Source organism: Mizuhopecten yessoensis, unplaced genomic scaffold, assembly GCF_002113885.1.
Source record: "Mizuhopecten yessoensis strain PY_sf001 unplaced genomic scaffold, ASM211388v2 scaffold7065, whole genome shotgun sequence".
NCBI lineage: Eukaryota > Metazoa > Mollusca > Bivalvia > Pectinida > Pectinidae > Mizuhopecten > Mizuhopecten yessoensis.
Window position 1 is genome coordinate 94056 of NW_018406863.1, and position 14555 is coordinate 108610.

The 14555-nt window shown below is 35.7% G+C and overlaps 1 protein-coding gene across 3 annotated transcripts in view; it reads left to right on the plus strand.

The window, feature by feature from the left end:
- Positions 1–525: 525 nt before the first annotated feature.
- The window catches only part of LOC110453029 (tyrosine-protein kinase receptor torso-like), a 61270-nt gene continuing 47240 nt past the window's right edge, over positions 526–14555 (plus strand). For 2 of the 3 annotated variants that reach the window (XM_021501842.1, XM_021501844.1), the window contains exons 1-2: positions 1314–1549; positions 14228–14476. In XM_021501842.1, coding sequence (XP_021357517.1) covers positions 14339–14476 — 138 coding nt within the window. In that variant the 5' untranslated portion in view covers positions 1314–1549; positions 14228–14338. Of the gene's footprint in view, positions 667–1313; positions 1550–14227; positions 14477–14555 lie in introns of those variants that run through there. The other variant, XM_021501843.1, reaches the window with a different exon arrangement.

Sequence of the window (14555 nt, forward strand, 5' to 3'; positions counted from 1 at the left end):
ACAAAATGCCATATGCAGAGTCCATGTCCATGAAGATATCTATCTGCTGCACGTCTACCCGATCAAGATAGCCAGACACGTTCGCCCAGGTTTGAAAGACAATGGGTTCTTTCCCATGCCTGAACTCGCCAAAGTCCTCAACAATTATTAAGCATTTACGGTAGTGGCAAAAACTGAATCATGGCAAAAGATGTAAGTAGCTCTCACGGAACAAACGTCACCAGTGACCAAGCTGGCAGAATGTCGGCGAAACTGTTTTAATAAGAACATCGTTTTTACATAGTAGTGACTTGATGACACTTGCATTAACAATTTCAGTGATAACTGAATATCCTGTTGTTATTGCGTAGCCGGGAGGAACATTTTGATGAACGCCTTCGGCATAGGATTTCAGCGAGGGACTACTACAGCGAGATTGGTAAACAGAAAGATTGTTAAAAAGGGGGAAAAATACAGGTGCCAAATGTTACAATAGGTGCATCAGAGCAAGTTTGGTTTCTTGCATACAATATCCCTCCTTAGCAGAGGCAAGAAGAAAACCCTGTTTCTGCAGGGCGCCCGACGTAAGTCGCCTTTTACGACATGATATGGGGTACAGCAGGCCTTTTCTTGACCCAGGCCTGCAAGGAGTGAAGCTCATGGGAGGAGTAAATACATTGAATAAAGGTAAAGCTTTTTTTTAATGTAAACTGTTGTTTGTACTCAAAAGAGACCATTGCCTAAAAGCCAATTGTTTTTGCTTGGGTATATATGAAATGAGTCCAAAATGAAAAACAATACATTTTGATACAGCGGCTACATTTTCTAAAGTGCACAAGATCAGCCGTTGAAAAGAGCATTCCTGGTGAATTTACGAGAAACATTTCCGGATATTTAGGGATGATTCTTGCAATTGATTTAGGCTACTGACTGACACCAATATATTGGGATATGAAGTATTTTTTATATTTGTTTAATAAATCATTAACTGAAAAAAAGCTGTGGCTTTTGTTCTTATATAGGAATTATTTATTTAAAAGAGAGGCAAATTTAATGAGGAGATATGATTTGCACATGGAGACTAATAATTATTTGAAATAAACATATGAATGTAATTAATTAGTGTGCTGATTGCGTCAGTAAGATTAGTATGTAATGCATCATGGTTGACGAGCGTTTACTGTATAATCCAAAGCGACAAACCTACCTATTTCACTGTTATTCACGCTTTCTACGTAGCGACGACCCAATTTCTCATTAGCAATGTGCGTATATACATCAACCGAGAGACAACTATTAATTTCAATGCTTAGCAACGGTGACAGCATGAATTCTTTATATCATGTATGCGTACTAATATGCACACTTTCAGAATATATAAGATTTTAGAACTTGAGTCAGATGTGTAAAGTAGTTCTCTATATAGATGCCGGCAAGCCAGGTAAAGTGACAATATACCGTGAGATACTCAGTTTACCTACCAGTTGTGTTTTTCATAACGTGTGTGTATATAACCACCAAAGGATGTTATCAACATAACTTCTGTGTCGTTTTCCTCACCATCAAAAAGGTAAGTGTTATTCTGTAGAATTTAAATTTAGCACATACTTTCCTATTCGTTACAATGTATTTACATGTATAGTAAATTATGATCTGTACATGTCTTAATACACAACAGAATACAAGATATTTACTTAGCATTCGTTATGAACTACTTTCATAAAATATACTTGAAGTTATCCAGTGAACCACCGTAACACTGTTCTCATTCATCTTAATTGTATTTAGGTCACTAGGTCTCCATAGTATCGGTTTAGTATATTGTTAGAGGTGACAAAATGTTCACACACGGCCATCCAGAGCACCGTAACAATGTAAATACACTCTCTATGTATATGTTTCCTTAGCTCAATTAGCCAATGACCAATGATATTGACATCTCCCACTCCTGGGAGTCAGGGATTGATAAAATCTGTGCGCATGACACATATACACTAGTTCACCTATCAATTTTGTTAATAGATACAGTGTGTCAAAATAAGATATGCTGCACCATACAGCTGTTTCGAGTTTCCATAACTCATCGGTGAAATTAGGGGTCAAAAGGGAAGAAATATTTCAAATGGTCTAATTGATTGTTAAAACAAAAGGAAGGTACGTAAAATCTCTGAATTATATAAATTGCACAAAATAGATGATTTCTTGTTAATTTCAGATTAATAATAAGTTAGTATATTATAAAATGTGCCATCATTTAGAAAAAAACAAGCTGATTAATGTTACGGCAAACGCCGGGGATCAAGAAATCCTCCAGAATTGTACTAGCCACTTATTTCGTGAAGTATAAGCCTGCTGAACGCAATCATATTATGAGATACGTCTTCTGTTGGGAATTATGTTTGTTATCTCTAGCACGACAAAAATGTCCTGCATCATTTCGGTGTATATAATAATTATGTATATACTGTTTTAAGTAATTCGTAACCTAAGGACATATCTCCATTAGGATCCAGTGTTATATGAGATTTTACCGTCTCTATTACTTCTTTGACCCATATAATTATGTATATGTATACTTGTAAGTGTTCACCCGATGATAATGGGATGCATATAGTATATCCCCTGTCCGTCCCGTCCCATCATAATTCATTGTCACGGCTTACCGACCTCATTTCTTAAGGTAATCATCAAAACTGTATACAGAGGTCAGGTAAGAGAATACCTGCGATGATATCGTATATCATGCTTTCAAGGTCATCGTTGATATTTATACGTCAACCATTGCTATTTTGTTAACATATTTCGTAACCCTTTTATTACTGACTTATATGTTTGTCTTGAATGCGTTTTCAGTTTGTTTCCTTTCCTAATGCCATTACGGTATTACATTACGTTAAGCTTTCGTGTCGAGAGTAGTGCAAGCAAAGAAGGAACTGTCGTTTAGCCGAGACAAACCAAAGTACTTATTATCCATTGTTTGAACTGTTTCAGATTAAATGAATTATGTGTTTCCTTGAATGACATTAAATGTCCTCGCAACACTTAGATCATAGGACGACGGATGCATAGAAAAACACAGATGGACAAATAGAATAAGGGTGTGGGAAATAAATAAATCCCGATTGGTGAAATTAGGGCAGTAGAATAATGTTGGTCATCCCTCATTATTTTCTAAATTCCATTGATCTAACCTCATAGCGTAAGAAAGTATTACCTAAGAATGAATTTGACGTCAATGTGACTTTTGTTATGAATGTAAATACCCAACAGAGGTACGTAACATACCACATTGCCACCCAACACCTGTCCTTAAAATTAAATTGATACACTTCCAGTGATAGGGCAAAAAAAATCGGATCTCTGACATCAATGTTTCATTGACCATGAGGATACAGATTCGATAGAGGTAAGCGACACATCGCCTTACCAATTAAAATGTATCTCTAAAAAAACAATTCAGATAATATCGGTGAACTGAAGTGACCATTTAAGTGAATTAATATGATTGATTTTATTTCAAACAACATCAAGTAACCAGTAATTCTTTAATAGTAAATTAATATGCCTTGATAACCTACTTATCTGTTAACTATCAATGATGATGTAATGAGTTCCATACATTAAAAGCAACATATCCCAGGATCATGAAAGAATTGAAAGCGAAGTCCAAATAAGAATGTTGTAAATTGTTTATGACTTCATATCAAGATACGATTTTTATACCCGTTTCTTTTAATATATAGACTGTTCTATTTTATTGTAAAAATGTTTAAATCTATAATACAAAATTGACTTAAGAGATACTGGCTATTGGTGCTGTGCCAGATTTGTTTTATAAATACCTAACTATCTGTTTCCGTAAGCGGCGTACAATCCGAATTTAAGTCAGGAGTGTGGTGTGTCCTGCTGCGGAAATCGATACATTCCCGAAGGTATAAACAAGATATTCGCTGAAAGTAAGTGTACTCTAAAAATAATTCTAGTTTGATAGGTCCGGAATTTATTTCTTTTATCATTAAACCACTTTTCCCTGAAATCCAAGCCTTTGGCTGTAAGCAAATACAATTCGGAAGAAATTTCTTTTTAAAAAACACAATACCTTACATGTCAGGCGGTTAATCGTGAGAATCCTCGAAGGTATCATTGATTTTCGACATGCTCTACAGCAAACAGTATTATACCGTTATCTTTAACTAGTAATAAATAGGCGCTGAATATAATGGTTAACACATATAAAGGCATTAAAACACGTTGCTACACTGTTTGGAATAGGTTGAAGCACGAAAATATAATCTGTACAAAACATGACATTAGTTGTTTACACCATCGTGACCTTTGATGTATTCCTCTTGTTGTTTGACCCTAAATGAATTAAGTTGTTAATGGCCGGTAAAAGATACGATATATGCTATTTTTGATTATCATATACAGACAGAATCTGTTTAAGGCCAGGTGAGAGTGTAGATGTACGTAACTCTTATCCAACAATCAGAACATATTACACTATCTTCGTCTTAATTAAAACATTTTGTAGCAAAGTATATTGAAAATAATTTGTAACATAGATGATCCGTCCGAGGAAATTGTTAATTTATTCAAATGAAGGTTCAAGCGCTGCAAGGAGACGTGACCAATGAGAGGATTCGTCTTCTTGAGACTACGCATAGACAATATCTACATCACAACGCTTACATTATACGAAGCAAAGATAGACCATATTGGCGTGCATAGGATCATCTATTAACATTCAAACGTTTTATGATCGTGTCTTCGTTTTCGAACAAATGCATGATACATTCTGTAATGTACAAAAATATGTTTTATAGAGTTTCGTTGTCATTTATATATAATTATTAACATTCAGTTAATTTGTACAAACATATACATGTATATGTTTTAAACCAATTTGTTTGCAATTAATGTTTTTGTTTTTAAATATTTCAACCTTTTAGCTCATAGTTGATGAATTCCTTTTTACGAACGTTTTTTCAGCTTTGTATTGCCCCAGAACAAAAACACTTGAACGACTTCGACCTCGCAAGATGATTGACGATTGTTTAACTATATACATCAATAATTACATCTTTATAAAGAAGATCATATGAATATATTGCTCGTTTTTAGGAAATTGTGTTAAATTAATTTCCTTTTTACATATACCATGAGTTGTAAACAAGGGCTCTCCTCTCAGTGTTGATCATCTTTGGAATTGAACGGTACAGTTTCCTGGGTGTTTTTAGGCTGAAAACTGGTCCTGATGGAAACAACTTGGTCAAGTTGACATGTGGTATATATTAGGTCTACTGGTCAATAACATTTGTATCTTCTTATATATCTTTTCTATAATATGTATATTGGAGCTCTGTGCAGCGATGGACATTGTATTTATTTGGTTTGTTTCCATGTAGGCTTTGGTGAACCGAGAAGTGCGCACTGGAGCATTATCATCCTGAAACACATAGGCATGTTAGGACAGTGTCTGGCGTTTTTTCTCAATAACCTTAAACAAAATTATAGATTCAATGACACGATTGATATATCCGACGACGATACGTTTGGCGTCCACCATCATAACACTAAGTATCTGTTGATTAAATACAAGGACTTTTATTCTACAAAATCTCTTATTGCCAATAACAAAATCGTACTAGTCCGGAGGCTTCGCAGGAATTTCAAAATTTACATTAAATCTGCCAAATATGAATATGGCTACCGATATTTGCTTTATTTGCACAATGAAGACAAATCGAAACACCAAAATTTCTGCAAGACCGCTATCTTGGATTTTGACAGTTTAAGACTGTTATCGCTATTTTACAAGAAATGCTTAATGGATTGTTATTGGATGTTATATAGAGGTCTTCGGCGTCTTATTTGTGCATGTTAAAACTGGACAACATAAGATGGATGCCATCTTAAAATACATCTGTTACCGTTATTCCTCAGAAAGAACAGTAATTTTTGGTTTGGGTTATCATTAAGTTGATGAAGCGGACCAAAAATCATAACAAGTACCTGTAGCTATCGTATTACCGTACCAATACTTAAGGTGTCTTTCAAACTATGACAGTAAATGCCACTTTTAAATATTAAATAAAATGTCATGTTAATGGACTGGATGCGTGACAATTGCAATGGTGTCAGTCTACATTCATTAAAAACGATAACGCTGTCATGTTTTTGTGTGAAGTTTATTGCCAATATGTCTTTTTAAAGCTTTAAATCCAAAACATGATTAGTTTTAATAGACATTCGCATACCATAATATATTTGTAACAGTTGCACGCATACATACCTCAACAAAATAAGCTCGTCCATAAATGACCCTAAATGTTAAAAAGCACAATAAAAAGATTTTCGTTGTTTTCTTATTTAATGGATTTTTTTATTATCTCTAAACATTTTCGTTAAAATAGTGGTTAACTTGCCGAAGGATAGTAAAACAGTTATAAAAAAAACTACATCAATGCTGTCATAGTCCTGTATTTTTTCATTGTTTAATAAGTTTGAATTAGTTGACCGAATAACAAGGGTCAACCTATATAAGTATAAAAAGCAGCAGTGATCTTGGCATCGCCATTGGGACACTGAAATACGTAGTTGCGGGAACCATTAAATGGCGGGCAAGACAAAATTTGCTCATTAACACGAAAATAAACATGCCGGCAAACATAAGTATTTACAACAACTTTAGTATGTGTGCCATGTTGTAATTGCATTTTTTAAGTATTTATGATGAATATCTTCTTAAACGAAAAGAACGCCACGGTTTGCTAAATAAATAGCTGTTTATTTATAAAATGACACTTTATAAAATGATACTACCAACAAATGACAGGTGGATTCCTCGGGCTATTAGGAATTTGGTCGTTAATTCCCGGAAGTTAATTTATTTACAATGTAATGTATACATGTTCTGTTTATTTTGTCACATTTAATGCATGTTATTGATAGAGGCCGGAAGTTTATCATGTGCGTCTATTTTAACAAATCCAGGGCGTATTCATATACCAGATGTATGTACCTCGAAACAAGTCGGGAGGACATATTGCATGTCATGCCCTTATGAAACCTTCAAATTATTGTTTTCAGGTATATATAATCCCAACAACTAATTTGACAGGACTGGATGTACCTAAAATCATGTTCTACAGTGTGTAATGTCCTATCAACAGCTAAGATTATTGCATGTTTGTTATGTATACCTTCGTATGCGTGTGTGCTTGAGGCGGCATTTTGGTGTATTTGCCTACTTTTAATATCACGGACCTGGTGCTGTCTTTATAGTGCTACCTCACTTAAATGCCGTGCCGAAGGCCCCCATCATAACATTCCGACTTGTCGAATAGTTGCCATTAATGTAAGTGCTAAAAGCTAAGCAGTGAAGGAACTACAACTTTTTAATAGCTTTGGTATGTCCTTGCCTTGGAATAGAACCGACGTCACCAAATCGCCTAGCTCAGAAATATCCTCAGCTCTAACATTATCCCAACTCAACTCCTAAAAGATGAAGGTGTCGAGGTTGCAGTGGTCGACAGCCCGATACTCCCGACATGGAAACTGCCTTCCTTCGTCAACTGTGCGTCTTTGTCCTATTTTCAATTATTAAACACAATGTATTATACACCTGTGAATGTTGATCCGAAGGTATAAGATATGAACTGTATCTAGCATGTAATATCAAAAGCCAACATTGAGGTGTTGCCAAGAAAGGCGCTAGGAAATAAAAGCTAGTTAGAAGTTGGGAGATATATATAAAGATCCCAACTATTGCAATGGGTGCAGCAGATATATTTTGGTAGCTGTAGTGATCCCAGGTAGAGGGCACAACAGCAAATCCCTTACTACACAGGGGTTTCCCATATTAGTTGCCTTTTAATCAGTAGGTAACAGAAGGTGTATTATTTACTCGATCCCCGACCTGTTTTGATGTACGAAAGGAGATTCGTAATATCTTATATTTTTTATAACAATTGAAGTGTAAATGGTAATACTTTGTAATAGTGTTAACACGTACATTTTACTAATTGGGATATTCTTCAAAGTTCTGATGCAAAATTTAAGGTACAGTTGTGGGACCGCACAACGCACCAAAAATAGCGTGCGCACACCGTGCATACATCGTTCACACACCGTCCGCACATCGTCCACACATGGTGTGCACAACTGTGCGATTTAGCAATCGTTCGCCCCGTTGTGCGCTTCTCTCCGCACAACTGTGCGATTTGGTATCATTTGTAGATCAAAATTACGGAATGACAAAAATACGGAAGGCTTGTATCCGATAATGTACACTGTGTATATATCTGTAATTTCTCATCACAATAATCAAGATTATACAATTTCACAATGCGTGTTACACAGTATTACAGCGACCGTTAGGCTGTCAAGAATGGGTTTGGCTCCAAGGTAACAGAACAGGTAAATAACAATTTTATGAGTGTCCGGAGTTTTACCTGACCAGTGCCTGACACACAGAGCTGATATGCGATACCGTTTGACCGTAATGAATAGTATTTGTTATTTGCATTCGCTTGCCTATAGCTCCCCTTCACCTGGATTTTCACACCCCGGCCTTACCCGACGAGTTACGTAAATGCCCCAGGCGGGGAGAAAACTACGGTCCAGGTACATGTACAAAGTGGTTATGTTTACCTGTATACGGGATTGTGTTGTAATTTTACATGTGTCGATTAAGTTTGTTTAAAAACACAGAAAACACAATTCCTAGATATAAGAATATATAGACGGAAAGATAAGTTTATAGATGTTGCTAGAATATAGAAACATACGTAAACATCAAGTTTATATGTTTAAACACGAAACCGTATAAATTGTTAAGGCATTCCTCAATTTACACCAACCACGATTGTTATCGCACAACGTCCGTCCATCGTGCACACATATGTGCGCAAGCAATGATCGTTCAGCTTTTTATCGTTCGCCCATCGTGCACACACCGTTCACACACCGTGCACACATCGTGCGCACACCGCACATCGTGTAACGTTGTGCGATCCCACAACTGTATCAAAACAGACGATTGTCTTCTGTACAATATCTGTTATAATGTGTTCTAGGGCAAGATAGATAACATAGTTTTGGTTATTTTTTTTAGTAGGGTTTACTGTTCTATCAACAGCTCAGGACGTGCCTCTATGTGTGTTATGTATGCGTACATGTATGTATGTGTGCCAAAGGCAGGATATGCTGGTGTATTTGCCTCCTTGTGATAGCACCGATCTGACGCCGACCTTATAGTGCTATATCACTGAAATACCACGCCGAAGGCACCGTGTAAAGCATTCCAGTCGGTCTTATTATAACAACAACGGGTGAACCAGTTGCTGGCATCAATCTTAATGCTGAACGTAAAGCAGATAATAACAACTTATATTTTTCTAAAGACTTTGGTACATTTATGCTTGTCTCGACCAAGGGACAGAACCCTTTCTCGGCCTGGGGACAAAACCTTTTAACTCTCCCACCTTGACAAACGTTCGGCATTAAAGCCAAGATAGCATGGTCTTCTGCAAGAAATAGTGATGCGCAATTTGGTAAACGGCATCCACATACAGACATCAACATTTATATCGCCGTCTACATTTATAGCAACATATTGTGTCTCATTCCACAGAAAGTCGAAAAACACCTTACATAATGATAAGGTACAGACTGGAGATCTTTAAACTGCATACAAATATTTCTTGTGTTGAATTTCGGTCTCTTCTCATATCACTTCACCTACCTTGGATTTTAAGTCAGTTCAAGGACAAGTGCATGAGGACCTCAAACTATGTCATGTGAAATATGTCATCATCTGCTATTGAAATATTAGGATAACTATTTGTAATAGAGGCATCATCGCAGTTTGCCACTACATGTTCTAGTATAGGTAGGACAACTTATTTCGCAGAATGCAAATATTTCAGTAGAAAATGTAGAATCGATTGTGACGATCATCAGAACCTGGAGTAAGGTGAACATCATAAGAAGTTGGAGAATAAACAGCAAAAGTAAGGTGTATCTTCAAGACTATATAGAATACAAATGTATATGCTAAGCAAATACCTGTATTGTAACAACAAACATCTTACACGACCCAAAACAATCTATTTACAGAGATGTATAAAAGAAATATCTCTTGTGAGCACACTGATTACTCATTGACAAAGATAAGGCATGCAATTAAACATATGGAGGCACGTCCGTAAACTATCTTGGACACTGAACCCTTCAAAATGCTGTGTGCTTTTTACACATATATTATCTCCTCCAGCACACAAACACAGGGCTGCGTCCTTCAAATACCTAAGCGATGTACTGCTCCTTACTTGGTTGTAGTTGTTTTCATGTTTTTGGTGTGGAGTTATTAAACCCCTCAACCCACAATCAAATAAAGTTTCATTAATGAATGATTGGACTTACGCAACCACGGGCTTATTTAGTTGGCAATTAAATAAACATCAATGTTTCAGTTGTTTGTTTGCCCGAGGTTTAAAGCCCCTGCAACAGATGTAAGGTCGTGGCTTAGTGCTCAGGCACCGCTGAAAAGAAAGAGTTGGGTAGCGGGATAAGACAAATAAAGATTCCAAATATTACAATTGGGGCAGTAGTTCGATTGTTGCCTGTTACATCCCCTCATGGCAGAAGATACGGAATCAAACCGATTCCTCTAGAGCCACACATTAGTCGCTTGTTACTGCATGCAGCAACCCTGTTCTTTCTTCGAATCTGTATAGGGTCAAAATAAATATCGTGTCTAACAACAAATCAAAATCAATCAATATTCACATGTATATTGTCAATCGCTTAGTTTAGCTTTATTGGATTTATAGAGGATATTTAATGGTGTCTTCAGTAAAAACATATATATTTCACGAGTGTGGTTAATATTTTTATATTTTTCACGAGTGCGCAGCACGAGTGAAACATATCAAAATATTAGCCACACGAGTGAAATATTTTTGTGATTACTTAAGACACCATTACATTTTCTATTTATTACATTTTAAAAGCATAAAACATGAAAAATGTCATGCATTAAAAAAGGGCGAAAATCAGAAGCGTATTAATTAGCGCCATATCATAATGACGTCACGCTTAACAACAAGGCTGTGCGCCATTTTGAATGGGATACTCAATGCAATTCCGACGTTTTCTGCTTTTATCTTGTGTGATTGCTTATGAAAATGTTATTTATTGTATATTCATGTAAATACTTAAGTGTGTGTATCAAACATTTACCATAACAACCACTTATTCTACCGTCGCTTCATTTGAATCTGAACAAAAAAATCGTTACCCTTGAATGCAGCGAATAGAAGATACCGTTATTATTGGTCATTACCAAAAAGTGATATTTTCACTCACTTTTGATATTTGTCACAGTGTGAAAGATATCAGTTTTATCAAGTTGAAAGAATCCGATATTTCACTGGCAAAAATGTAATAAATGATTTTATTACCAGCTTCAAACATTATAGACATACCTTTGTTTGAAGTGTGCATGGCGAAATTCAATAAATGAAAAGATGCATCATCAATCAGGGATTTACAAAGCAAGTAGGTTGATAAAATAAGTCAAAATCAATTGATACAAAAACTCCTTGATATCAATACTTGATTTGCATAACCCATTTTACAGTGATCCCGCCATCATACCAACATCACACCATCTTCATAACATTAATATCAACTTGATATTTTCTCTTCTTTTGTCTTATCTTTTGAAATTATTCGTGCAAACAATAAATGTACCTCTTGGTAACTTTTGATCCAAGCTTCATACTGTTGTGCTTTACATGGTTCTTTCGAGGTGAATTTATTGTTTAACCTGTTTACTAGCGCAGTGCCTGTGTGTAAAAACGGTAACCGATAGTCGCAATTTGAAAGAGAAAAAATGCCTAGTACTTCTTTTGAAAGAGCGATAGCTGACGGAAACTGTTGGAAACTAAGATGGCTGTCTGGTGCAAAAAGAAACTCTAAAACATGTTGTATATTTACATATCACAGTGAATTAAAATGTCAAAATTAAGAACTATTTGTCGTTCAGCTTCCGAGATAGACAGACACAGGGATTACTATAGGGCACCTGTATCTCCTATATAGGGCCCTAAATAACCTATCAAACATATGCATGTTCTTTGAAATCTATCTGTCCATTTCATATAGTCGAATATATGGGTTTGATGTCATTTTTTAAATGTCTTGTCGTTTTATTCATAAATATGATGTATACGCTCATACTTAAACAATCAGTTTCAAGGTTTTGCAAAGTGTTGAACTTTATTTTAATGATGTCAATATGACAACACTGACATTAAACACAAATTTATTTTAACGAAAAAAACAAAACATTTAGCACAATAAAGCAAAGGGATGATATTGTCAATGTATTAGAAGATATCGATGTATCAAGGTTCTTCTCTTTATGAAAGAACCAGCTCGGTCCTACCGCATTCCGTTGTATGAACGGTATCGATTCTGTGTAGCCAACTCGTTGAGAATGTTTTGTACAGACTACAAAGGTTGTTGCATTGACAAACCCAACCTATCTTTACACTTTTCTTTTCATTGTCTTGGCCATAGTTCAAAAACCGTTATCGCCATTATTTGTTTCATGCCTTGATACTTTTTTCCCCTCATTTCATATTCGATTGACATGTATTTTAATATTTCTTTCGAAGTGTCAGTTTAACCGTTAACAAACACAGAAATGATAAAAGTATGGAAACATATTAGCAAAGGAAGATTTCCGTGCATACGTTTGATGAAACAAATATTAAAAGAGAAACGATATCTTTATTTTTTGTGAACGCTTTTTATTTCAATGTTGCTTGACCCTTAACTACTAAAATTTACATTATATGTACGCTGGAACGTTGAAAAAACATCTTAAGTATTCTTGCTGTTTGGTTTATACTATTCAGGTTCTCGTATTGAGAAAATCATATAACGTTGACCTGTATTTACATGATGAATGCTGTAGATAAAATACAGAAGACACTGATCATAACAAAACACATAGTCCTGTTTAGGCTATCCACAATGCTGTGCTAGATGCATCTGCATGGTATTTCAGTGAGATAGCACTATAAAATCTGCATGATATTTCAGTGAGATAGCACTATAAAATCTGCATGCAGATTGATGACTAAAGACAAGTTGTATGGTCGCCACCATGAGCTCATTGGAGAATATGATATTTCTTGTGTAAAATGAAGGTCGATGTTATTTATAAAGCTGATAAGTGTGCCTTGTGACTTTTTTTGTCAAAACCAGAGTTCTCGATGTGACGACGTGTCATTAAATAGTTTTGATTTACATGGCGGGTGTGTTCGATAAAGCAAAATACGCGTACCCTTCGGGAACGCCTGATCTCATCTAATTGTACCTAATTAATGGTATCCATGTACAGTTTTTTGGTTTATATTTTGCCCTACTTTTATTGACTTTTCTTTCGAATTTTGTTAGTTACCTTTTGGTTTTATGTTGTTTTATTGATACTGATTTACTAATTGAAACTTTTAGCAACAGAACGCAATCAGCAAATTCGGTAACATTGTATTACAAACATTGAGGTAACTATTACCAACAATTAAAGGTGCAATTACCGGTTTGGGTATACAATTGTAGCTTGTGCATGCTCAGGGAAAGAAAAGAACGGCTGTAAAAAGTGTCAAACGTACGCGTGAGGCCCCCTACAGAATCAAGTTTTCTCTTTCGTGTCAACTAGGAAGTGAACATGAGTTAGACCAAACTTGATATGTTGCCCCCATTTTAACTCTTACGATCTTTCTCGTTCCCTTTCTTCCTGTATTATTTCGTTTCTGTCGATTTCCACTTATAGGCGGTATCTCAATAGGCATTAGTCCTAATATGACACTGGCTGTTGCGATGGCGTATAATCCAAAACACAAAAATATGTTCGTATCCAACAAATGTAAATTGTCTCAAACAATAACATGCAGTGGATTACGGCAGATTTGCATGTGTTTTATCAAAAGGGAACATTGAAGACACAAAGTTGTATCTGTCACCCCTATTGCAACACATTAGCTTTTTTTTCACTTCTCTACTCTGTGTTTACTGTGGGGTCTGCCTACAGTTTATATAGCTAGGCACCCGTGTTTACATTACCTTAGTGGTTAGTATGGTATTTACAACCCAGAAAAAAAGTTAACAAATATCAAGTAATATGTTTATGTGTATGATAAATCTGATATATATAATTTGTCTCTTTCAGAAGCCGAGTTGTTATTTTGCGCCAAGCCAGTGCCGTTGACGTATTGACGCCTCTCCGCACATACGTAGGTCCTGTCCTGTCTAAAGCAGATCACTTGATAACAGCGGTAACATGTGTTCAGCCGTGATGCTTGGAATATATATTTTGATCGTTCTAGGATATATCGTTGTTGTTCAATGTCAGGATAATGATTCGGAATATACGCTCGCCCTCTTGGATGCTCAATGCACTTCACGATGCCTTGAACTGGTAAGTTTGAATCATACAATACCTAAAATCTCGGAATTAAATAATATTTATAATTATTTTGAATATTTGTGCGTATGTA